The sequence below is a fragment of the Tachypleus tridentatus genome, chromosome 2 (genome assembly GCF_004210375.1).
Source record: "Tachypleus tridentatus isolate NWPU-2018 chromosome 2, ASM421037v1, whole genome shotgun sequence".
NCBI classification, from domain to species: Eukaryota; Metazoa; Arthropoda; class Merostomata; order Xiphosura; family Limulidae; genus Tachypleus; species Tachypleus tridentatus.
Window position 1 is genome coordinate 94,857,051 of NC_134826.1, and position 26,704 is coordinate 94,883,754.

The following is a 26,704-nucleotide window of genomic DNA, read 5'->3' on the forward strand; positions in this document are numbered from 1 at the left end:
CACTGTGCTTTTTACTGGATGTTATTACCTGGATACCTAAGCAGACCACACTTGTCTATATCTTATGCAAGATGATTTTGCCCAGATGGACTGCACTTGGCATAATCCAAAGTAACTGAAGGTGCTTCTCCTGTATGTTTCTGATCAGACAGACCACACATTGGCCAGTTCTATGTATCCAGGACAATTCTGTATATTTTTTTGTCTGGATGTACCACACTTTATCTCAAATTATTATGCAAAGCACTTTCACAACATGTTTTTGCTTGGTCAGACCACACTTGTCATATTTAAGTACATTTCATTATCTTATGCCCCAACCATGTACTGTTTTGTTTTTCTCTTTACCTCATTTACTGGCACCATACTATGACTCATTATCACTACGTTCGATGCTATGTGTTGTTTGTTATGCTATCTCGTTATGATGTGAGTGTGGACAGAAGGTTAGTTATGATGACCTCAATTATCACTATCTTAAAACTAATTTCTGTGTTTCATATTTTTCTGTATCCAAGGTGATTCAATTGGATATTTTTGCCCAGGTGGACTGCATTTCACATAATCTGATGCAACCCAAGGTCTTTCCCTTGGTACTTGCATATATGGGACAGTGGTTACATACACGTGAGGCTTTCCATGCTTATCAATACTATGCTGATTCATGTCAATGCTGTATGTCTCTTTATTGACTTCATTGGTGCATATCAATTCAGTTCTGCCCCATATGTGTTACTGTATTGTTTTTTATGGGCAAAGAACACATCTATTCCAGAAGTAGTGCATTACCCCACTGTTGTAGTTTCTTTTCATATTCTAGCACATTTGTTCTTTCAGTGCTGTCTTTTTCCATTTGATTTGAGATTGATGCATATTCCACATTTCTGTAAGTTAACATTTTCTAACTTTGAAGATGTATATCCAATAGGTACTTACCTCTTCTCATATACATCCCATTCTTCCTACCCAGTAAGATGCTGGTGTTTATGGTTTGTGTCTACCAATTATTGAAAGTGGGAATTGTTCTAGAATAGTAGAGGGAGATAGCTGCATTGGTACAGATGACTCAAAAAGATTGTTGGAGAGTAGTCATATGATCAACATATGTTCTGAAGTAACGCAAAACTGAGGGGGCTATAAAGACTGGGGTGTTGTAGAAAAACATTTTGCACCAGTTCTTTTAGGGCATATCAGAATTGAAATAGCTTTTTCAAAATGCATTTTCAAAGTCAGAGAATGTTAACTTCTGGTTCAGATTTTATTCCCATAGGCAACATCTACAAGCTACATCTTAGCTAAATTTTTAACTGTTGTTGCATAGTTAGAAAGCTAGAAAACTTTATAGTTGTAGGACATTGTCTGTTTTTTATGTATTATTATTCTGTTTTCTTTGAACTATTATTTAATTAAATAAATTATCTAGAAAAATAATACCATTAGCATTAAAAAGTAGGTTTAAGTTTCATTGAAAGACAAAAGCAAAAAACAGAAAAAAGGCCCTGAGAAGTACTATATTATGATACGATACTTCCCTCTTCTCACAAGTTTACCTTTTCCTGTTAATTCCTGCCCTCTATATGTGAACTTTCTTACTACCCATGTCACAAGCCTCCCCCCATATTGGAACCAAATGCTTCCAACATGATCTTCAGGTGTGACACACAAGTAGTTTGTGCATTACGTAATTCAATAGAGTAATGTGAGGTACATGTTCACCAAGTGATTTACAACTTGTTTGATAGGAATATTAGTTAGACACAATTAACCCTTTCCTGACAGACTTATGCAATTTGCAGAAATCAAATTGTGAATTTCACTTGCATAACAATACATGTGTTAACTCTAAGATTTCGTACCATATCCTTTGAAAAAATAGTAACATTTTGTTAAAGGTCATAAGTACCTTGTACACAAATAATGATGTTTTTATAACTAAGTTTTTTTACTAAAAATATGTTATTTTCTGATTTAGTTACTTGCATTCAAACTGTTAACAAATTGTGTGCAAGGTGATTTTCATTTTAAGTATAAAAATATGTTTCTTTATCCTATAGTTTTCATACTTTGGCTAAACTCTACAACCTCCTGAAAGGACATCATAAGTTTTTTAAAGTAAATGTTTATATATTTTACATTTTCTTTACTATACACTAACTCTAGCTATTATCATAAGCAAAAAATAGTTAAAATTATGAAATAAAAATACATATGTTTTGATTTCTTTAGAATATCTTTTAAGTTGTTATTTTGGCTATATTCATAATTTGTAATATTTTCCTTTTCTCATGTAGTTAATTTTTACTGTTTTATTTTCTGTTTTTGGCCTTTACCACCCATTATTCATCATGGCACAAGTCAGTGGTACCCTTAAGGCACATTACAGTTTCTTTGGAAGATATGTGTAACCCCTTCTGGCAAAATGTTTGTTCACCTCATATTATCCTAAGGCTTGATAACTTGTGCATTTTAATACATAATTAACAAATATAACTGTGAAGCCTAAATACAATTTAAATGTATCTGTAACATGTTTAGGCAAGTAACAACTGTAAGTGCTGAAGTCAATCAAACAGTCAACCCAGACTATAGTAAATTTCATGTATTCCATAACAACTTAGTGTCAATTTCAGAATAACCTTTTTTCAATTATATTATAAAATAAGCTTTTTCTAATAGCTATACATGTGTATATAATTTCTACGTGGAGATTATGAAGTTCAACTGTTGAAGGTAGGTGTGGCAGAAAGAGTATCAAAGTACAGAATTTTAATAGCGTGTTAGTCATGTGACAATGCATTTGAAGTTTTAAGTAGTTTTTTTAGATAAATGAATCTTCATAACATAGATTATAATATTAAATTAGTTCATATATAATTCGTGATGTCAAGAAAACCCACTTGCAGAGAACCTGACGATGATCGAAGAAGGTTGAAATGTTGTTTGCTCCTCTGTTAGTTCCTTCTCTACCCATTCCAGCCGTTTTTAAATATATAGTTCATATATACACTGATATTAAAGGTTTTAATTCAATTTTGAATGTAACACAGTGAAATGCTCAAATAGAATCCCATTGCAAAAGGGGTTAAAAATGGTAATAAAACAATAAAACTTAAACATAAAATTCAGAAAAAACAAATGTATCTAAGTTTAAACCTATTTAGAATAAACAAATGTAGTATAATATTACATTTTGCAGTGATTCTAGAAATAAAAAAATGATTTAAGTTTTTTTGTTATGATGTCAACATAACAGGGTAGAGAAAATAAATAAATTGTAAAGATTTGTTGAAAAAGTATTTGAGGAGGTTTTAGAGATGATGCAAATGAAATTTAAGCATTTTCAGATAAAATATTTTGTCCTAACATAAAAATCAATTTGCACTTGGAGTAGTCAATCTTAGGAGTCTGTATATTCACAAAGAAATTTTTAGTGAAAATACTTTATGAAAAATTTTGTTTTTTCCCCTCAACAAAAAGACTTTACGTTGATTGAAAACATTGGTAAAATAAACATAATATATTGGAAGTTATAATATGTAAACTATAAAGGTCAGTTTTGGGTCTCTAAATTTGCCAATTCAGCCAATTCTATATTGAAAGGATTAATATATTATCAAACCTTCTAGAATTTAGTTTGTTGTAACAGTTTACCATTGTGATTCAGTTTGTTTCAACATCCAAAATACAAGAAAGTTTGATAATAATTTAATATGATCTGAACATTTTTGACATGTGTATTAATGTTTGATTTTCTGGTGATGGTGTTTCAATTTATTTTCAACTGGATTAGTGAACTTGTAGGTTATCAGTAGCTCTTGAGAAAGATGTAATACTGAAATATTGACCAAATAAAGCTACGTTCTGAAGATATTGATATTATTTCATTTACATTAACAAAATTGTATGAAAATAATGGTCTGTTGCTTCACTTGCATAAATAGAAAACTATCAAAATAACCTTGAGCATGGAATTTATCATAACTTGTAAATCCTTTGTTATTTAATGGCTAAGAGTGCTTTTGCAGTCTTTGTACTGTTATTCACTCATTTTTGATGCAAATAAGGTTTTCAGAACCTCAAAATAAATTATTAACAAATTGATTAAAAATTCTGAAAACAATCTCGTTTTATGTAAGGTCTATAAGAGTAAATTTAAATTCTATTAAAAAAATTGGAAGTGTTTTAAAACAACACATTTATTATTAAAATGTTAATAAAACTATTAAAATCTGTAAATATCTTAAAAGTTATCTATTCAAAATTATTTTAGAATTTGTTTTAAGAAAGCATTGATAGAAAGACATTTCTGTCAAATTGTCCATAAAAAGATAAAACGTCTATATTAGTAAACTATGGGCTTTGATGCTGAAAGTATTTTAAAGAACTGTAACAGATGTTTACATGAAAAATGTGCTTATTAATTCTTAGTTAGTTTAAATTTTCTGTATGTCTGATAAATGTGTATTCTTTCAGAATGAAATTTTATGCAGTTGTTGACCTGTTTTGTAGGATGTTGTGATGTAACAATAGCAAGTACAAATTATACATGTATTTTTGAAATAATTTTGTCCCTATTTTTTAAAATGTTTTAGCTTTATTGCAGTGGCCTTGGATACATTGCTGGGTCAGAAGTTGCTCACCTTTTTGGAGACTGGCATTGGGCCTTAAGGGTATGTAACTGTAAATAATATACACATGCACACACATACATGTAAATTTGTTTTTTATAAAAGATATGAATACCAGAAACTGTTGCATTGAACATAAAAACTTACTGATGTATAAAAGGAAACTTGTGCATAAAAAGTAAAACAATAACAATGGTGGAATAAAAATAAGATTTTTGCCTACTTGTTTGGAGAAATGAGCATGGAGTAATATTGAAAGTTGATAATCCCAAAATGTGTCAACCATCATTTTATCTTTTGTCATTCTAAACAATGCTTTTTATCTCCAGTAATTAAACCAAGTTTCTGTGTAATCATGTCTTTATTTGGCTACAGTACTTCATAAGTACTGTAAAAGCATTAACATTTTGAAAGGTAAGTTCAATCCTACGGTGTTCTGAAAAATTGGTGTTACAGTTTTTGACATGGATCTACAGTCATTTCTTACTTTTTACAGATGTGCTATACAAGATTGGATTAAAAAAAACAATCTATGTATACAGTTTAGCATCTTGAAATGCTGGGAATAAAATGTTTTCACTCCATTTCTCAGAGTAATAGTTTCTGTGAACTTGTTCAGTTCTCAAATTGTCAGATCATGTGACTAGTTATCATGAAATTATCTTCATTTCTCCCAGTGATAGTGTGTCTGAGATTAGCTCTTTGAAATCAGGCTTGGTCATTTTGACTGACAATATAACCACCATGTAACTTTACAGACTGTAATTATGAATATACTGTGATATTGTCATGAAACTTAATAGGCTTTTAGTAAACCTTTGGTATATGCTCTACAGAAAATCTGATTTTGTAAATAAAGTATTTGCACTATATTTTTCTGTGAATTTATGAAGTCTGAGTGAAAGGTGATTTTCATGATAATAGAAAAACGTCTTTTCATATTTCATTTACATAACCTCTTAAAATAATGAAAGTTCCTGCACTTTTGATCACAGTTGCAGGCAAACCATTGGGAGATTTTGCAGGGAGATAAAGGACTATATGGCATGCACTTTCTCCTCTTTATGCCCTAGTTCTTTTTTAACTTTTTACAGATGTATGCCAACAGTAAATTTCTTCTCCCCAGAGTTTGCTGTGCCTTCTCTACACCTGTTCAAGGATTCTGTTCAAACCTCATCAGTTCTTTCACAGCTTATATCCTAGGTGTATGTTATTTTACATCTTGCTATTGTTTGTTTTTTGTTTCTTTATTCCCTTTCATTCCGATTTATACTGTACTTTTACCCATTCCACTTAGTAATGGTATTAATATGTTTGTCTTCCACAGGCTTTGGGTTAATCCACCCCTATGACTTTTTGGACAGACTTCAAAAACCTATTTGGGGGGACAGGGCCCAAAAACTTCCTGCTCATCCTACCTCTGCCCCAATTTCAACATTGGCCTATATCCTATCTAAGTTGTTGTTGTTGTGTTTTTTGTTGTTTTTTTTGTTGCGAAAACCCTTTGGAAATTCTGGAGCTATTTTTCCCTCTTCCATTCCACTGTTGGCCTCATGTTGTCTTCAGGTATAGCTCTACACACATGGTTAATTTCTCTCTAGGTCTGTTTTTTTTTGCTGTAGTGCCTATATTTTCATGAACCCATTGCCCAGTTTTTTAAATGTAGATTATTCTTATAGCCCTGTTTTATGACATTTAGAGTGACACTGTTACTGTGTCATTGTTGCAGGTGGCTTCTGTGCAATAGGACTCTGCCTTTCCTTATGAGAGACCCAGTGTTCTCCAAATGTGGCTCCATGTCCCATTTCTTGACCTTACCTTTTACAGCCCTGTATGTCATAGTTTCCAGTGGTGCAGCTGTTTTGCATTTTTTATGGCGATATGTGGCTTTCCATCTTCCTCTTTGAGATCCCTTGTCACTTCAGTGAAAGTTTGTGTATTATATGGTACAGAGAAGTTTATGTAAAAATTTATTTAAATATCTGTTTTTGAAATTTAGAAATTAAAAGTTGTAAACTTTTTAATAATAAACTGTTTTAATCCAAGCCTTTTTGCATACATTGATAATAATTGTGTTTGATTAAATTTTGATTGTAACTCTGTAAGAGAAAGAAAAAAAAAGTGACAAACATCGTGATCCAATTCCAGGAGTTTCATAACATATGGCCAACAAAGGACCATTATCATAACTATTAATGCATATCATTCTTAAAGCATTTCAGTTAAATTAGAATATTCTTACTGACACAGCAACCCAATTTAATGTTTATAATAAAACAATATTTTATTATTTTTACAGGTAACCCCAGTTCTTGGTTTCTTGTCTGTCATAATGATTTTTACCACACTTCAAGACCCCCCAAGAGGGGAAGCAGAAGGTGGTTCTTCTTTAAAAAACACAAATTTAAAAGAAGATTTGCAAAGTATAGTTACCAAGTAAGAAGGTTGTCCTCTTTCATTAGCTATTCATGTCAGAGAATGCATGTGCCATAAGATTCATGATTATTCTTTGTAAACATTCTGCTCTAAAACTAATGGTAGTGGATCTTGCTCAATAAAGAATTATTGTCAAATCCAATACATGTTCACTTCTAAGTATTCTTCGGTAGTAGGACCAGTCATGATTGACACTTGGCATGTTTGTGTTTACCACTGTGATTTCATCTTGCCAAATGAAAATTGAAGTGTTTTAAAACGTTGATCCTAACCCATCCCTACCAAGGAAAACTCAGTTAAAAGTAGTTAAGTTAAATTTTGCCTAAAATAAGTCTGGAAATATTTATTGTTATCTTCATATAATTTCAACAGAAAATATTGGTCAGAAACTTTGACTGAATTGTTTCTATGAAGCTATTTTACAAACTTAATTACAAAAGTGGTGTTTTGCAAATCCATTTGTAGATTTCTAAAAAAGAGTGCTTGGATAATAATGGATTATTTAAAAATTAAAATGTAGAAAATGATTCTAACTCTCTCTACAAATTTATAAAACTTTACATGTCTTATGGCAAATCAATATTTATGTTTTGTTTAGAATGTTATGTTGTCTTGAAAAAGAAACATTATTTAAAAACAGGTCAGGGAAAAGATAGTTTCCAGTTGTTGTTTTACTTTTATAAAAGGTAACATTGTTGAGTATATGAACAATTTTTTTGTGAAATTCATATATTTGAAAATATTCTCAGCTGCATTTAATTTTCAGCCATTCCTTTATTTGGTCAACGGGAGGGTTCACATGTGTGGCATTTGCTGTTGGAGCTTTAGCTTGGTGGGCCCCATCATACATGACATATGCCATCAATGTACAGGGAGACAAAGCTGATAAAGATGAGTATGTTGCTAAATTAAACAAATTAAATTTAAAGTTAATGTATATTTTAACTTCAAAATGTGTAATTATGACATTACATGTACAACATTTTCAAGTTGTGTACTATAAAATCACTTAAAACATTTAGTAGTCATCAAAGATTGCTTGTTTAGTGGTCAGCCTAGTTTGCTTTGTTGTTTTAGCATGTTATAGATTTGATGAATTTTCTTCCACTTGTGGCCTGTGATATTGGTAGAGAAGATTAAGACTGAAGTATGTATTAGTGGTCAATATTATGAATGGTATTCTTTATAAAAAATTTTCTGTTTTGAGTATAAATTTTTTAAATTATTTTTAATATTTCTTCTTGCTTCTTTCAAATATTATTAGTAAGTTTAAGTTTTGAAATTATATTCTACTTAATATACATGTACATCAAAGTTTTTGATGCCTGATTGTAATATCTTTTCAGGGTCAGTTTAATATTTGGAATAATCACATGTGTAGCAGGTGTAACTGGTGTTGTTCTTGGATCTGGAGGTGCACAGTATTACAAGCGCTATAATCCTTGTGCTGATCCTTTAGTATGTGCTTTCGGTGTTTTGGCCAGTGTTCCACTAGTGTTTGCTGGTATTGCTGTTGCTCACAAACAAACTTCTGTGTCTTGGGTGAGTTTTTTTCATAGAGAACTAATACGTTTCCAAATTTTTGAAACTTTGATTAAGTGTTTTCAAAAGAATAATATACCAGTGTTACAATAATGTACCAGTGTATTATAATCTAGCAGTCAATGGTCATTTATATGCATTTTGCAGTATTTACTTATTAAAGTTTAAGAGGTAGAAAAAGGTATTAAGAGATGTGGTCTAATAATAAAGATTGAAGATGGTTGATGACAAAACATTCTATTTACAAGGTTGAAACATATTGAAATACACTTATTTCATATTCAGTAAAATCAGAAAATTGCAATTATTGTAGTATCAAACATCACTGGTTTACTTAGTTGCAAAATGGTAAATGGAAGGATAAAAGATTATACAATATATTACAAAACAGTTGAGTTTTAAATGTGTAAATTTAGAATAATTTTTAGGCCTAAAGAGGTTTGTAAGTTGTTAAAAATAGGGTGTTTTTTTGCTGTGAGTAAACTTTCTTTAATTAGAGTTCAAGGACTGAAGATCCTGTAGTAGTGATAGAGAAATCTTTATATGAAATATTGTACTCTGTGGTTTAAATATGTGAATGAACATATTAGTAGCTGGGTTTAAGTAATAAACAACTGGTTTTAATTGATAGTCTTAAATATTCACAGACTAGTTTTCAAGTAGCATTTCAATTTTTCAATATTTATGATCTTATAGTCACTACACATATACAAAAGCTATAAACATAGTAGTATAGATTGTTAATCTTTATTTTGAAAAAAGTATTTAAGAAAGAGGCTAGATCTGTATATTGGTCTGACCTGTTTTGTTTCTTTTTGTCTTGCACCATTCATTTGGTCTGTAAACTTGAATTATATCAAAGCAAGAAAAAAATTGTTATATGTTATTTTGTTTCATTCATAAAAGTAATTATCTTAATCTTTGTGTTTTTGCTTAATTAGTGGGTACACTGGTATATTGTTGGGATGGTCAAAGAACATGCAATTGTACTGCTATCAGTATATTTTGAAACAGAAAATAATGTATGTAGAATTAGGAAATGTTAGTTTAAATAAAGTAAGTCAAAATATCCACATTTTTCTTCATAAATATGAATAAATTTCTTTCTCTCTCAGTATTTAGTTTATACTAGGAAATGTTGTGCTGTCAGACAACTAATTGTGCATCATATTATATTAAACTGTGTGATATGTTTCACAAAAGTTAAAGGACAATAGGAATTTATTATATTTTAACTATAAGAATGAAAAAAAAAACTTAAAAGCAAGAGATTACCCTCTTAGTTCATTTTTATATGTATCAGGCATGTGATATGAAATGAAGATTATTAATCATTTAGCTGTTAGTCTAAAATAAACATTTGATAAAGGTGGTGTTTCACTTTAGTACAAAGTAAGGTTACTTTTAACAGCCAGGGCAGCTTGGTACCAATGTTGTTGCTTAAAGTTCTGTGGTATTTACAACCACTCCTCTGTAAAAGCTGTTTTTAGGGCATCTTTGTGTTTGGAGTCACTTAATACTTTAACCATTAGCAAATGTGATTACCATCCACTTGACTAGGGAAAGGCGTGTATGCTACAAAAATATGGTAACTCTTTGTGTTCCTCACAAAACCCTGTTAAAGTTTATAAATATTTTGTACTCAAATAACAACATTCTAATAATGTCTTTCAAATAAGAATGCTATTTGTATACAGGAATTGTTTGCACTCAAATTGTTAAAATAGTTTGATCGTAAGGTGATTTTTGTTTTAAGTGTAATAGTACTTTTCTTCATCTTATAGTTTTCAAATTTAATTTGCATAAGTTCTAGAATCTCTTGAATAAATATCAATGTTTTTAAGGTAAATGTTTATATTTCATTTTTCTCTTCTGTATCTTCAGCTATTATTACTAGTGCACAATCTGATGAAATCTTTAAAATTATGCAATAGAGAAAAGTACAGGTTACTTTTTTATAGAATATTTTTGAAGAGATTGCTTTGTTTATATTCATAATTTTAGGTCTTCTTTTCACATGTAGTTGGTTTTAATGTCTTTCTTTCCTGTCCATTAGAGCATATTATTAAATTTGACTCAAGTCAACAGTGTCATCAAGTTTTATGAGGTCTGTTCAAAAAATATGCGGACTGTTTGAATTGCACGGCTCCAGTTGGTTCCAGGGGAATCTGCTTAGTGTCGTTAGGTTCGCACAGATCAGCTGATTATGACGCCATTTCCCGATTGCAGATATCTTCATTTGTGTATTAGCTATGCGGTTTTAAGTGAAGTGCGATTTTTTTCGTTTGGCAGATTTCAGAATAAATGACCTGAAGGAGCAGCGACTTGCTGTGAAATTTTGTGTTAAACTTGGAAAATCTGCGACTGAACCTTTTGCTATGCTTAACACGGCTTACGGTGATGTTGCTATGAAGCGTACGGCATGTTTCAAGTGGCATGAACGTTTTAGGAATGGTCGACAGTCCATTGAAGATGATGAGCGTCCTGGATGTCCTTCCACGTCAACTGACAACCCACACGTCGACAAAATCAACACCCTGGTGTGGGCAAATCGACATCTGACTGTCAGGGAGCTTGCTAAAGAGTGTGGGACATCAGTTGGATCTTGTTACGAGATTTTGACCAAAAAATTGAAGATGAACCGTGTTGCTGCAAAATTTGTGCCACGCCTTTTGACGGACGAACAAAAAAGCCCATCACGTCCAGTTTTGTCAGGAACTGCTTGATCGTTCAGAAGAAGATGAAAACTTCTTGTCAAGGATCATAACAGGTGATGAATCATGGGTTTATGGTTATGACATTGAAACGAAGGTCCAATCGTCCCAGTGGATGGGTGAAACATCCCCCAGACCCAAAAAAGCTTGCCAAGTTCGATCCAAGGTCAAGGTGATGCTGACAGTTTTCTTCGATGCTAAGGGTGTTGTTCACCACGAGTACCTCCTCGAAGGCTCCACAGTGAACCAGACTTACTACATTGAAGTTCTGAAACATCTGAGGGACACCATCCGTCGCAAAAGGCCAGAAATGTGGAGGAGTGGCGACTGGTTTTTCCATCATGACAACGCTCCAGCCCATTCAGCCCTCAGAACTCGTGAGTTTTTGGCCAAACACTCGATCACTGTTCTTCCCCACCCCCCTACTCACCTGACCTTGCTCCTTGCGATTTTTTCTTGTTCCCCAAACTCAAAAGACCCTTGAAAGGAAGAAGATTTGAGACGATTCCCGAGATTAAGGCAAATGTGACGAAGGAGCTGGAGGACATTACAAAAGAAGCGTACCAAGACTGTTTCAACAAGTGGAAACACCATTGGTTAAGTGTGTGCATTGGGGAGGAGAGTACTTTGAAGGGGTCCCAGACCTGTAACTTCTAAATAAAGTACATTTTGTTTTATGACGTCAGTCCGCATATTTTTTTTGAACAGACCTCATATTACAGTATCTCTGGCAGACATACACAATCCTTTGCAAAATTTCTCTTCACCCTGTAATATCCTAACCCTTGGAAACTGTTGCAAAAGTTGTGTATTTAAAATGTTTAAATCCTTTAATATGCATTTTAAAACATGATTGACACATAATTAATTAGAATATAAAAGTAAGACTTAAACACTATTTATCTGTATCTCTAACTACAGCATATTTTGGTGAGAAATAAGTGCTAGAGTTGATTAAGCAGCTAACAGTACCACAGTTACATGTACACTGTAACAACAACTGCTCATCAATTAAAAAATATAACCTAACCATTGTTAGGTTACACTGTAGAATGAGCTCTTTCTAATGCTTATACATGTGTGTTTGTAAATCTACATAGGCTAAAAAGATTAAACAAATCTGTTAAACTTGGATGTGGCACCTGTTAGGGATTAAAAAATTTATTACCTGTTTCCACTGGATTCATTCAGAGAATTTTGAGATTTATGAGCCAAAAGATTGTGTGAGCAATCTTGTAGTCTAGAGTCCAGACATACACCTACTCAACTGCCATTGTATTATTTGAGATACTTAATTTCAAAATAGAGAATTTCATGTGACAACACATCTGAAGTTTTAAGCAATTTTTTTTATAGGCTTCTTTTGCAAAAATTATGAGTTATAACTTGAATGACATAAAACTTCAAATCATTACATACATTGAGTGTTTTTTAATGTGTGTTAATAATGGCACCATTCCACAGGAATTACGAATATATCCACCAGTGCTTATTCCTGTTTACACCAACATAAACATCACGTTTATTTATAAGAGTGGAAGTTGGATCTATTTCCAGACTATCTCGAAATGAGTATAACAGGATCTCTTTTCCTTGAAAATCTGGAAAATGCGTTCAGAGTATTTGAAATTTGGAAAATTCCTTAAGTTTTACAAAATAGCCTTATAAAACGCCCTTGAAATTCATTACATTTGTTTCAAAAGGTCAAAATTTTAAACGATCAGTGTTGTAAAACTTAATAGGCTCTCTTGTTCAGGTAACTAAAAATAAATAAAGGAAATTCCTGGACACTTTTAGCCAAAATACCAAACTTCATTTTCCTCAGGAAACTAAAGATAAATATATGAAATTACTGGACACATTCTAACCATCATATGCACGCCTTTTTATCATAGAAATGGTATTTTTCTTTAATGCATGCATCTGGCTTTCTTACAAGTAGTGCCTGTAACAGCATTTGTTTTCCTTTAGATTGGCAATTAAATCCTATTAAAGCAAGAGTGGTGAATACCCCTCATGGTGGATTCCTGTACATGGTGAGAAGACCTTCCAGGTAAAGTTCTGTATTTTCAGTTTATCTCTTCTGGGACCTGAACATCCAATGAGTTTATTGTGTGTGGGATCTGTGAAAGGGAGGGCAGGATTATGGTGGTTGGAGGAGCCAACCCCAACAAATAACTTTGATTTTGAATTCCTATAGATGGATAGTCTTTGGGTGCTTCCTCCCTAGGATCAGCTGAATGGCAGTGTTAGACATTCTCAATGGGTATTGTCGACATTGTTTGCTGTTGTTTTTTTTATATATACTGCTCGTGAAATCCTGGCATTGCTGGTATGCCCTTTTTTGGCATTATAGTGTCTCTTCATAGGACTCCATGGTGTGTGTGGTCAATGGATGCTGAATCTTCCTTAATGAATTATGGATAACACTGTTCTTGACAAAAAAGAAAGAAGTAAAACAACAGCTTATAGGTAAACAACAATGCATAGATGACTCTGTTATGCAATCCCATCAGTGTGGATTCCTGTACGTGGTGAGGGGACCTCCCAGGGAAGGTTCTGTTCTGTCACTTTACTTCTTCTGGGATCCAAACATCCATCCACATGTTTGCTGTGTGTAGTGGCCTGTGAAGGGGAGGAGAGGGGTCCAACTCGAACACACCACTTTGGCCTTGAATTCCTGTAGACAGGCAGCCTTGGGGTGGTGCCACTTGGGTCATTCAGCTGGTCCACTTGGGCTAGGGTCAACCAAGCACCAGTGTTGGATGTTCTTAACAGGTGTTGTGGACATTGTATCTGATGCTGGTGTTTGGGTATAGTGTGCATAAAACCCTGGCAATGTTGCTGCAGTGTCCTTGTTTGGCATTGTAGTGCATTCCCTCCTAGGGTTCCATGGTCGGTGGAGTCAGTGGACACTAAAATATTCCTTTTTTATTATGGATCCTCCAAATAAAAATTTAAATAAAATAATGAAAAACAGTCCATGGGTAAATGACCACGTCTTGAAGATTTTGAGCAGCAATCGTAAAAATCTGTAACACCTGTTGTACCACATTCTTATACTACAGGGTGTTCAGAAAATCATTGTGCACTTGTATATATATTAACAGACATGTTTCAATATAGAATACAGGAGGTAAATATGAATGACAATTATAAACAATGTTGAAAGTGAACCCTGTTGGGATCAATACAGGCCTGGATCCTTCTTATTTTGTTTCTAATCACCGCTATCAGTTGCTGACTTGAAACAGACTGAATAAATGTGATTACAAAACTGCACAGTGACTTTCCGAACACCTTGTACATTCTCTTTCAGACAAATCTTTAGGGCAAATGTCTTCATTTTTCATTCAGAAGGGACTAGAGGGACTTGCTCACTCTCTACAGTCAGTAAAGAAGCTTCGATCTGGTGACATATTAATGGAAACATCCACATCTCAACACAGAGAACTCCTGTTGCATTCAAAGGCAATTGGGGATATTCCAATGGAGGTTACGGCTCATGCTACTTTGAATTCAGCACGAGGAGTTATTCTTGAGAGGGATTTGAAGAACATCCCAGAGTCGGAGAATTTTCGCTGATTTCTCCACCCAATGAGTTTCTACAGTGAAGCGTATCTCCACTTTCAAAGATGGAATTACGATGCCAACCAATGTCCTCATTCTGACGTTTACATTACCACATCCACTTGCCACCATCAAGGCAGGTTATCTTACCTGCAGGGTACGGCCATACAGTCCAGACCCTCTCAGATGTTTCCAAAGTCATGTCATGGTTCCTTGACATATGCTCATTGTGGTGGCAAGGACCACAATGCCTATGAGTGTGAAATGGACCCTCATTATGTCAATTGCAATGGCTGTCATTTATTCTACTTTTGTTCTTGCCCTAACTGGTTGGAAGAAAAATAGGTGCAGTGTTTGAAACCCAAATGAAAAGTCTTTTGACCTTCATGGTTAAAAAAGTTGATGAATCAACTTCAACACCATCTCTGTCCCTTACATACATTCCAGCAAATCCCAAGATCCACATTTTTTGGTTCTGGGTACAGGTACTTCTGCAGATACATCTTCTCCCACCTCAAGATGCAAAATGATCATGCATACACGTCCTCAGTTACTGGAATCCCCTTCCAACAGCAAAGACCTGCCCAACAGACCCAGGGCTGGATCCAGGCAGGTCGATAGACCTCCCTGAATAAAGACAGTAAAGAGAAAAGACTTGGTCATAAACAGAAAAGTTCTCCACCTAATTCGCCTACACGTAAGTAAAAGTGGCCATCTTGATACAATGGAACTGTCGACATTTATATTCTAATCTGGATGACATTAAAACACTGATTGCTTCCTTCCATCCTGTATGTCTTTCCTTACAGGAAGCATTTCTGAAACCTACCGATACAGTCACCTTTTGGCAGTTTTCTTTGTACAGAAGTGACAGGCTGCGTGATAAACAAGTGCATGGAGGGTGGCACTGTTGGTTGATCAGCACGTGCCCACCCTGTCTATGCCACTCGACACACCCTTGGAGGCCATAGCCATCCATGTTTCCTTGGGTTGTACCATCACTTTTTATTCTCTCTACCTGTCACCTGGGGAGACCTTGATGCTCTCATTGAACAGTTGCCATCTCCCTTTTTAATTGTAAGGGACTTTATTGGACATCATCCCCTCTGGGGAAGTGTTAATATTGATAGGAGGGGTTGCTCCGTAGAGTGTATGCTCTCTGATCACAATCTTTCTCTTTTCAATACTGGTTTTTCTACTTATTTTCATGCACCTAGTCAGTCCTTTACTGCTATTGATCTCTTAATTTGTTCCCCTTCACTATTCTCCCACTCTTCATGGAGGGTTGATAATAATCCATGAGGCAGTGATAATTTTCCTATAATTTTGAGAGAGATTGGCCATGGTCAATGCCACCCAACCCTTGTGCCTTGGTGAAAGCTGGATCAAGCAAACTGGCCCTTTTTCACTACTCTTGCAGAACTTGATCCTGCCAATGTTTGTAAGCCATCAATAGATGACCATGTGAGAGCTGTAACTGACTGTATTATACAAGCAGCTGCTCAGTGTATTCCTAAAACCTCAACACGTTTCCATGATATCCTTGTCCATGGTGAAATACTGTCTGCCACATGGCACAGAAGGCTCAAAAATGGGCCTGTGACACTTTTCGTAGATATCCCACACTCTCGCACCGCATCGCTTTCCAGCAGACCCATGCACATGCTCTGTGGGTAAGATGTCAAAGCCAGAAGAAATTTTGGATTAAGTTCACAACCAGCATATCTTCTACCACCAGTTCCAAAGTCATATGGGACAAGATGCAGAAGGTCAGTGGGCAAAATAATTCTGTTCCCCTCTCAATCTTGCTCTCTGGTGGCCAGGAAGTAGCTGATACCTGGAGCATTGCCGATACTCTACGTGAAAGCTTTTGCTGGGTATCTAGCACTTCTGCTTCTTCTTCCACCTTCTTAGCCATCAAGACTCGGGTAGAGCAATCACCTCTTTCCTTTTGAGCATATTGTCTCTGACTGTAATCATCCCTTTACACAGGTGGAACTCAAACTGGTCCTTGAACAGAGTGGCAGTACTTTGGTTGAACCTGATGATGTACACTATGAAATGCTGTGCCATCTCTTTCCTTCTTCTCTTGTTATTCTTCTGATTGTTTTTAACCAGATTTAGCAGGAGAATGTTTTTCCTGATGCCTGGTGCCAGGCTATTGTCCTTCCTTTCTCTAAGCCTGGGAAGGATCCCAAGATTACTTCAAACTACCATCCAGTTGTTTTTATGAGCTGTCTCTGTAAGACCTTAGAGAAGATGGTTAATGCTTCTCTTGTTTGGTTCCTCAAATAAAACAACCTCTTCTCGTCAACCTAGTGTGGGTTACAATGACAGTGCTCCACCATGGGCCACCTGATTCAATTTGAAGCATCAATCAGAGAAGCCTTTCTCAAACAATAATGCCTTGTATCATTATTCTTTGCCATTGAGAAGGCTTATGATACAACATGGAGGTAAGGCATTTTGTAAGACCTCCACATATATGAGTTACATGGCCATTTGCCCATTTTTATTAAAACATTTTTAATGGGCAAGAGATTCCAAGTTCATGCGAATTCGACACTTTCCCGTTCTTTTCTTTAGGAACATGGAGTCCCTCAGGGCTGTGTTTTGAGTGTCACACGTTTCAGTATAAAAATTAATGCCATCACTAAACAACTCCTGCTTACTGTTGGAAATGGGCTCTATGTCAACAACTTTCACATCTCATGTCAGTCGTCAAACATGAGGTATATTGAGCAGCAGCTTTAGGCTGCCCTTGAACATTTACTGAAGTGGACCACAGCAAATGACTTTAACTTCTCTCTCTCTCTAAAACCGTTTGCATGCACTTTTGCTGCCAACAGAATATTCACCCTGATCATGAACTCTGTATCAGTGAAGTTGTGTTGACTGTGGTACCTGAGACAAAGTTCTTGGGGCTTATCTTTGACCATAAGCTGACCTTTACACAACACATCAAGCAGCTACAGGTCAAATGTACAAGAGCACCAAACATCTTCCATGTCCTCTCTTCCTCCACTTGGGGAGCAAATCAACATTCTGTGCTAAAGATATTTTATGCTCTTATTTGATTGAAACTCGACTATGGATCACTGGTCTATGGCTCAGCCAGGACCTTGGCCTTAATGATGCTGAACCCCATTCATCATCAAGAACTTTGGCTCTCCACTCGGGCTTTCCACACTTCCCCAGTTCAGAGCTTACACATAGTCTCATGAATCTTCTTTGCACCTCCTCTGTTTGCAACTGTCTTAACTATATGCTTCGAAATTTCATTTCTTACCAGAGCATCCCACCTGGGGTTGTGTTTTTCTTCCTCGGTAGGCCATACTTTTTCAGAACAGATGATCTGTCATTGCTCCTTTTGGCACAGTTGGATGAATTGTGTCTGTCCTTGGATAACATTGCTGTATCCACCGGTCAGCCCATCCCACCATGGCTTTCTACAGTCCCCAAATGTGACCTGTCTTTAAGTCATCTGAGAAAAGCAGACACTCCTGTTTGGAAATACTGTCTGTTATTTGCTGGACATCTTTCAAACTATCCTTCCATTCCTGTTTCTTCAGATGGTTTGAAATCAGGTGACTGTGTTGGCTCTACCATGGTTTGATGGTTGCATGCAGAATCCCCTCTACAGCTTCTGTGGAACTGCTGAACGGTGTGCCATTTCTTTTGCCCTGGATCACATAGAAGCTAAGCAGTACTCAAACTGCACTATTTATACTGTCTTGCTTAGTTCTCTACCAGCCCTGGACTCGCATCATGTTAGTTCACAACCTGTTTTTGCCGATATTCAAAATCGACTGGCCCATTTCTCTTTAACATCTATTTCTATCCAGTTTTTCTGAATACCAGGCCATGTTGGTATTCATGGGAACAAGCTCACCAACACAACAGCTAAATCTATTTGCTCTAACACTATCACCGCTGTGCCTATTCCATACATGGACTATGGTCCCTTATCAAGGTTCAATTCCGTGCCATTTGGCAGTCGACTTGGAGTGAACAACATGAAAACAAGCTTTTCCAAATTAAATTGAACTTTGACCGTCTTGCTATCATAAGGATCGGAAAGAAGTTGTTCTAACTAAACTACACATTGGTCACACTTTTTAACTCATTGTTTTATTTTATCTGGAACTGATGCACCAATATGTTGTCTGTGTAACACTCATGTCACAATAAGCCACATTTTACTCTCTTGTCGTTCTATCCCAAGGTTTTTCCGTAACATTAGACAGTGTTATTGGTGATGGTGACACTGTTCACCTTAGAAAAAGTTTTGTTTTTTAAAGGCTGTTCATCTTTTTAATGCTTTTTAAGTTTTTTTTTTAATTTATACACTAGACCTTTTTTATTATGATTCCCTTTTAATAATCAAAGTACATCTAGTTCAATTTGAAATTAGAAAATAGCCGTAACATCAAATAACTCGAAACCAGGACTGGAAAGACCAACTGCAGGTGACTAATGCTGCCATTTTAACTACCCGTTACTCATCCTGGCAAGTTATAGTTAAAATTGTGTTATAAATCTTTTAAACCTTTTATTACCTTACTTTTTGAAAATGGCCATGATATCAAGTAAGTTGGAGGTAGGACTGGAAAGGCCAATTCAGGTGACTGACAGTGGTTTTTGTACTTACCTGTCTTTTTGGCAAGTTATGATAATTATAGTTACGCTACAGAAAGTCCTTTGCAACTTGTATTCTTGTAGTTTTTTCTTACTGCTGAAGACTAGATGTAAACATTGGTTTTATGCTATTTATGTTGATTTTAAACTTTGTTTTGTTTTACCTTAATTTTCTTTTATAAATTTTAGTAAATTTACTTTAATTTTAACTTTTTGCCAGATGTTTGGTGTAGATAGTCTAGCTGCTTTGTGCCATAAAACACCAACCAACTGTAATGCAATAATCACCACCATCAGATCCTGTATCTTGATTTTTAATCCTTCTTTATCTGACAAATCTTTTTTCCATTCAGAAGATATTAGAGATGCTTGCTGGCTCTCCCAAGTCTGTCAAGTAGCTGTGTTCTAGAGACATCTTGGTGGAAACATCTAGGCCAAAACAAAATTCCTCCTGAATTCTCATGCCATTGGAGATGTACCCATTGAAATTATTCCCCATACTATTCTGAATTCATTCAGTGGAGTGATTATTGAGAAGGATTTGAAGAAAATCCCCAAGTCAGAGTGTCTCACTGGTTTCTCCAACCAAGACATTTTTGCTGTTTGTTGTAACTGCACTTGTAAGGACGAAATTATGCTTCCAACCACTGTCTTAATTTTTTTACATTTACGTCACCACATCCACATGCTTCTGTCAAGGCAGGTTATCTGAACTGTAAGTTGTGGTGATATGTTCTAATGATTTCAGTGCCTGTGGTTCAGGCATTTAAAGGCATTATGTTGTGGTTCTTTGTGTTCTTGTTGTGGTGGCAATGACCACAGTGCTTAAAAGTGCTCACTTTGTTAACTGTAGTGGTTCCCACTCCTCTTACTTTCATTCTTGCCATAAGTGGGGGGAGGAGAAAGAGTAGCACCATTTAAGAACAATTACTAACATTTATTACTCTGAAGCTCAGAAATTATTGTCTCCAACTCCATCTTGGGCATATGCTGCTGCACTACATATCACTGTTACAGTGAAAGTGAAGACAATTCTTAATGTGCCTCCATCAGAGTCATTCTCAAACCTTTTGAAGAGTCTTTTGCTTTCTATGGATAAGTGAGCTGACAAGTCAATATCTTCTGTTTCTGTCCCAACCATTCTTTCCAATGACAGCTCAGGTCCACCTTCTTTGGTTCCAAGATGTAGAATGATTTTGTTCACACCCCTACTCAAATCTACATCTACTAACAGAGACCTGCCCACTCAACCCAGGGTAGAATAAATGGATATCTGTAGACCTCCTTCTAATAAATAAAAATGACCTGGTCATAAACTGAAGGATTCTCCATCCATTTCTCCTCCATCTAAATAAAAATAGCCACTTTGATAATGTGGAACTATCAAGATTTTCTTTCTAATCTAGATAACATTAAAGCCTTGGTTGATTCCTATCAACTTTTGTGTCTATCCTTACAGGAAACATTTGTGAAACATTCTAATACAGTCCACCTTTTGGTGGTTTTCCTTATACTAGAATGATGTGCATGGAGGGTAGGCACTGCTGGCAACCAGCACGTGCCTACCCTGTCTTTACTACTCAGTACACTTTTGGAAGCTGTTGTCATCTGGCTATATTTTTTCCAAATTTATTCATATGACATGGTAAAAAAGTAGTTTAATTACATTTTGAATGTAACTCACTAAAACTTTGTGACATGCACAGAAACAAATGCCAATGGCAAGAGGGTTGGTTAAACATCACAAGCATAGGAGAACCCATTTTGATGTCAATATCCACATGATTGGCAAGAAATGTACATATGTGTTGCAACAGTCTAAAATGCCATATTTATGTTATAAAGAACATAAAATCAAAGTTTTAAAATTTGGAGAAACATTTTCTTGAAAAAATTAATATAAATATGCTAAAGGTGTTGCAGTAAGCCATTGTAAAAAATGGCTGGTGGATTGTATTGTTGTTAACAATCAACCTGACAACATTAGAAAATAAGATACCATTGGAATTGCCTGTTAAAACTAACTTTATTGTTAAATAATCTGATCTGTAAGTTAGAACTGAACTTATTTAATTAGCTCTTTTCATATGGACATCCTTTTCTGCTCATATCACAAGATTTTACTGACATTCAAAAGTTAATTAAAGTACTTCATTATCATGGTATGTGAATAAACTTTGGATCCAAATGTAGCTAATAACATATTTTAATATTATATGAATTCTATGTTCTCAATTTTATAAGACAATATTTTTAAAAATCCTTAATTTCTTCTAATATAAAATCTGCAACATTTGTTCTCAAGGTATCCCCTCTTCACTAATTTATTTATTACCTTTCTGAGAAGTACAAAATTTGACATTAACAGCTCATTATAATATTGTCACCCCTTAAGCAAAGCATAGATTTTACAGCTGTCTATTGTATTTGGTTAGAGAGCCATATACTAGAAAAATCAGATCCCTCTTGCCAAGCCCACCTGTCCGATCCTCTGTTATCAAATTACCATTAATCCTCTCTGGTGTTTAATACTATATTACTTATAAACAACAGAAAACCAAAGTTTTAATCTGTACAATGACTATTTTATAACATTATTTTCTGTACAAAGAATTGTCTGTTTCACTTCCAGTTCAAACTGTATTTCCAGAGGAACAAACATTCTTCAGTTTAAGTCTCATCACATAATTAGAAAGATAGAAAAATTGTGATAATTATAGGGTATTGTCTGCTTTTGGCATGTTTTTATTCTGTGTTCTAGGTTTATTATATAATTGAATTTAAAAAAAAAAACACATTTTTAAGTACTTTATTTCTTTCATGTTTTTCATATGTATTATTTTTTATTGTTATAGAAGGCTTGGCTTGGTCAGGTGGTTAAGGTACTTTACACGTAATCCAAGGTTCATATCCTAGTCACATTAAACATGCTTGCCCTATCAGCCATGGGGGCACTATAATGTGATGATCAGTCCCACTATTCACTGTTAAAAGAGTAGCCCAAGAGTTAGCAGTGGGTGGTGATGACAGGATGCCTTCCCTCTAGTCTTACACTGCTAAATTAGGGAAGGCTAGTGCAGATATCTCTTGTGTAGCTTTGCACAAAATTTAAAACAAGCAAACAATTATTATTGTTATAACTAAAATGTAAAAATTATAAACTTTTCACATTAGATAAGGTTGGATTAAGTAAAATATAGAAAAATAATGAAAATAAGATGCAGTTTTCTTGAGGTTTGTTTACAAGCAACCTGCAAGTAGCCCATTTATTGCATAATTTGATGGGGTAACTTGAGCTACATCTTTGCCATGTGATTTACAACTTGTGTGTTGAGAGTATTTATCTGATTTTTTTTTGTACAGAAGCTTCTAACCTTTACTAAATTTTGTGAAGATACACCTATTGCATCATAAATTATAGCGTAAATGTGTATGCAAACTTGTGGACATTATGCCAAGGTTAAGGGGATTATTGGGTAGAGATTTTGTAAATGGTGTGGGTTATCACTTAGTAAATAAGGATAAGAAAATAGTTGTGTTGACTTAACCTCTGTTTTCTTTTTTATATTTCAGGCTTTGATATTCTTTGGAGAAACCTTCCTCTGTATGAATTGGCCCATTGTAGCTGATATCTTGCTGGTAACATATAATGTATATAAAGCATAATAAAAATAATTTAATAATACATGTTGATTTTTAATGTGTTCTAAGTAAGAGTTGTTTTTGTAAGTACTGAGCTGATATGCTTATGTATAGAATGTTTGTTTGTGTAATTTTGTAGAAAAAGATTAGAGATAATGTTATGTGCTATTCTAAATGAAATGGAAGTGAACATCCAAAAGTACAAAACTTAAAACATGAGTAATAAAATATAAGAAGAAATGTGTTTTGTGTGTCTAATATTTAAAATAAATAAATTTAGGAAAGTAATTTATAAGCACCATAAATTGTATTCATTATTATTGGTGGTAATATGAGAGTCACAATAAAACTTCCCTGCTGCAGCCTTTGTTTAAAAACGTTTTTCTTTGGTAGTTCTATTGTTCAGACAGAATGCAATACAATAATATTGGAAAATATCAATATTTACACTTATATTGCTACATTTATGGTTATCTTTATGTTCCTCTGTGGGTCAGTGGTGAGTTTATAGATTTAAATTGCTAAAATTCAAGGTTGATTCCTTTGAGTAGACAGAGTACAGATAGCTTGTTATGTAGCTTTGCACCAAGAAAACAGTAGGTTATCCTTATTGTCTATACCTGTTTCATTGTGTAAAACAGAATATTAGTTTTCTCATTTTAATGAAATTGTAAAAGAATGGTGATGCTAAGAAATATACATTGCTCTTGTAATTTTGCAAAAGACTATACAGATAATATAAATATAAGTTAAAAATATTACAAACCAATAAATATTATTGATAATAATGACTGGATTGAAAATTTTAATGTACAGTATTTAGAAGGCCAGTACAAGTGGTGATTTATAAATGTTAAAAAAATCTAAAAAATTCTTTCACATAAATTTGGTATGAATAAACAGCAGCTACGCACTGCTGGTAGTTTTATATTACTTATTTTCAAAATAGATTGTATCCATCATATGTACTACAACAAACTGTCAGTAATATAGGTACAGAACAGTGTCCAATGATTAAGTTTTGGTAGGGAGGGTTTGCATACACTGTTGTTTGATGCTCACAAACCTTGCTTGTGCTGTAGTTATTGATAATCCTGACATAATAATGGCAGGTCCCAATAACTAGCAAAATATTGTTTTTTCCTGTATTGCACATTGTTCTGACATATCAACAGCTTCTGCAGAAATTAATTTATTTTATATATAAGGCTATGTTGTTTGATGTAAAAATTATTAAATTTCACTGGAAAATAATTAACTTTAAAATCACTTGCAGCACTATTTAACTATGATAATGTATAGATGTTTAATAGCTTATTTCTACTTCTACAAAAAACAAATAAATGTGAAAAAAATATTTACCAAGTGAAAGAATTATTTAAAATACATATTTGCCCATAAACATGATAAAAGAAAGTCTCCGAATCAAATTCACTTTCATTATGAATTTCTAATGATAATATATTGATAGTTATCAAATTGTATATGTGTAACAAGAAATGTATCTATCATAACATCAAACTCTACAAATGCATAAATTATGGTCTCTGTAGTGCATAATTATGTTAGTGCTTTGATAATTATTGCAGTGTGACATCAGGCAATACTTTCATTTTGTGCATCATTTAAGGTGATTGAATACCATGAAAATATAAATTTTTTGTGTTTCACAGATATAGTGTATTCCATTTTTTTCTTCAAGAATTAGTATCCCATATTCTATCTGAATCTTTCTAGCATTCCGTATTTTCTTTATGTTTATAGCTGTCTTAGTTACAGTCTACATAGGCAGTAGTCTTAGACAATTGGTTCTCTAAGAAAGCTGTAGACAATCATATTTTGAAACCATACCTGTATTTTACCAAACTGGGAATGTGAATCTAATGGATAATGTTGAAACATCATGTTCCAATCCATAAACTCATTGCTTGAACATTTGTTTCTGGTAATGTGATGTAGTTGATTTAAATAAAATCAAGTTCTTGTTTTTTTAAATACCCCATTATGCATAGATAAATTTAGACACTGTTCTAAAAGACCTATTTGTACATAACATTTCCACAATTTGAATGTATCTTTAGCATAGAAGTAATTTTAAAATGTGTTTAAAAAAAAAAGCAGCCTCTAAAATTAAATCTGATGGAATGGATTGTCACATTTTGTGTACTTTTTTGCATCTGCATTCATATTTTGTATTTTTCAGTACTGTGTTATACCAACACGAAGATCAATGGCTGAAGCTATTCAGATTCTGGTTTCCCACATGCTAGGGGATGCTTGTTCACCATATATTATAGGAGCAGTAGGTGTTAGTTTTGCTTCTTTTTAGTTTCAACAAATATGAATATTCTATTAGATTTTTCTAAAATTTAATAAGTATGTTTATTAGTAAGTTGAGTTGTGCAAGTATGTTTTTGTTGATAAAGCTGGTTTTTCGTGATGACGAGAAAGCCTACTTGTAGAGAAAATTATATATATATCTAAAAAATGGCTGGTATGGATAGAGAAAGCATTATGTAGAGGAGCGAACAACATTTTGACCTTTTTCGGTCATTGTCAGGTTCACAAAGAAAGAAAGAGGCAACTGACCGATAGCTGATCACATGTTTGAAGGTGGTTGTGTAATTGAATGTAGGAATGTAGAGGGCATGCTTAAATGTTGGATTATATTTATTAATAAAGGTATAAAGGTGTTCCTTTGTATTGGTTTATTTTGAGCTTGAGTTGTTGTGTAAGTAAGGCTTCTTTAATTTTGCATTTGTTTATTTGTTTCTTTATTTAGTATTTGGGTTGTTTCTTTGTAGGAATAAAGTGTTTTTGAAATTGTGTTGGGTTTTTTCCTTTTTAGTAGTATTTTGTTTAGTTGTGTTTTGTGTGTGTCTGTTGGATTTATGTGTATTGGCTTAAATTTGTTTGTGTCTGATAGGTTGTTTTTCATTTTTTGGACATATTTATTCATGTTCATTATGACTATAACATTTCCTTTATAACCATATTAATAAATATAATCCAACAACTGAACACAAACTCTACATTCCTATACTCAATTACACAACTGCTTTCAAACATGTGGTCAGCTGTCGGTCAGTTACCTCTTTCTTTTTTTGTGAACCTGACGATGGCTGAAGAAGGTCAAAACATTGTTCGCTCCTCTACATAATGCTTTCTCTACCCATACCAGCTGTTTTTTACATATATAAAGCTGTTTTTAATGTATTAATTATGCTTAACATAAGTGAATTGACACATGACTTGCAATCTGCTGTTTCATTATTTTTACTTTCACAAAAGTATTGCATAAGCTGTGTTTATATTTCTTGTAGATAGCAAAAATCACTTCAGTGAAGATGTATCACTATTATTATTATTACTGCTTGTATGTGTACTGTACATAGGATATAAAATATGCAAGTTTTTGCATAACACATGCATAACTGGAATAAAGTTCCAATTAAGAAACAAGTAAAAACTAAATAAAATATTCAGATGTAACCTAAATTAATCATTAATTTACATCAGATAAAATTTGAAAGG

The 26,704-nt window shown here is 34.0% G+C and overlaps 1 protein-coding gene across 7 annotated transcripts in view; it reads left to right on the plus strand.

Moving 5' to 3' along the window:
* LOC143244595 (protein spinster homolog 1-like) overlaps positions 1-26,704 on the plus strand; it is a 43,450-nt gene that overhangs the window by 8,440 nt on the left and 8,306 nt on the right. For 4 of the 7 annotated variants that reach the window (XM_076489564.1, XM_076489565.1, XM_076489570.1 and 1 more), the window contains exons 4-9: positions 4,604-4,670; positions 6,928-7,064; positions 7,831-7,959; positions 8,411-8,606; positions 23,102-23,179; positions 25,374-25,472. In XM_076489564.1, the coding sequence (XP_076345679.1) occupies positions 4,604-4,670; positions 6,928-7,064; positions 7,831-7,959; positions 8,411-8,606; positions 23,102-23,179; positions 25,374-25,472 (706 nt within the window). The remainder of the gene's footprint in view (positions 1-4,603; positions 4,671-6,927; positions 7,065-7,830; positions 7,960-8,410; positions 8,607-23,101; positions 23,180-25,373; positions 25,473-26,704) is intronic. The other 3 variants (XM_076489567.1, XM_076489568.1, XM_076489569.1) reach the window with 1 other exon arrangement.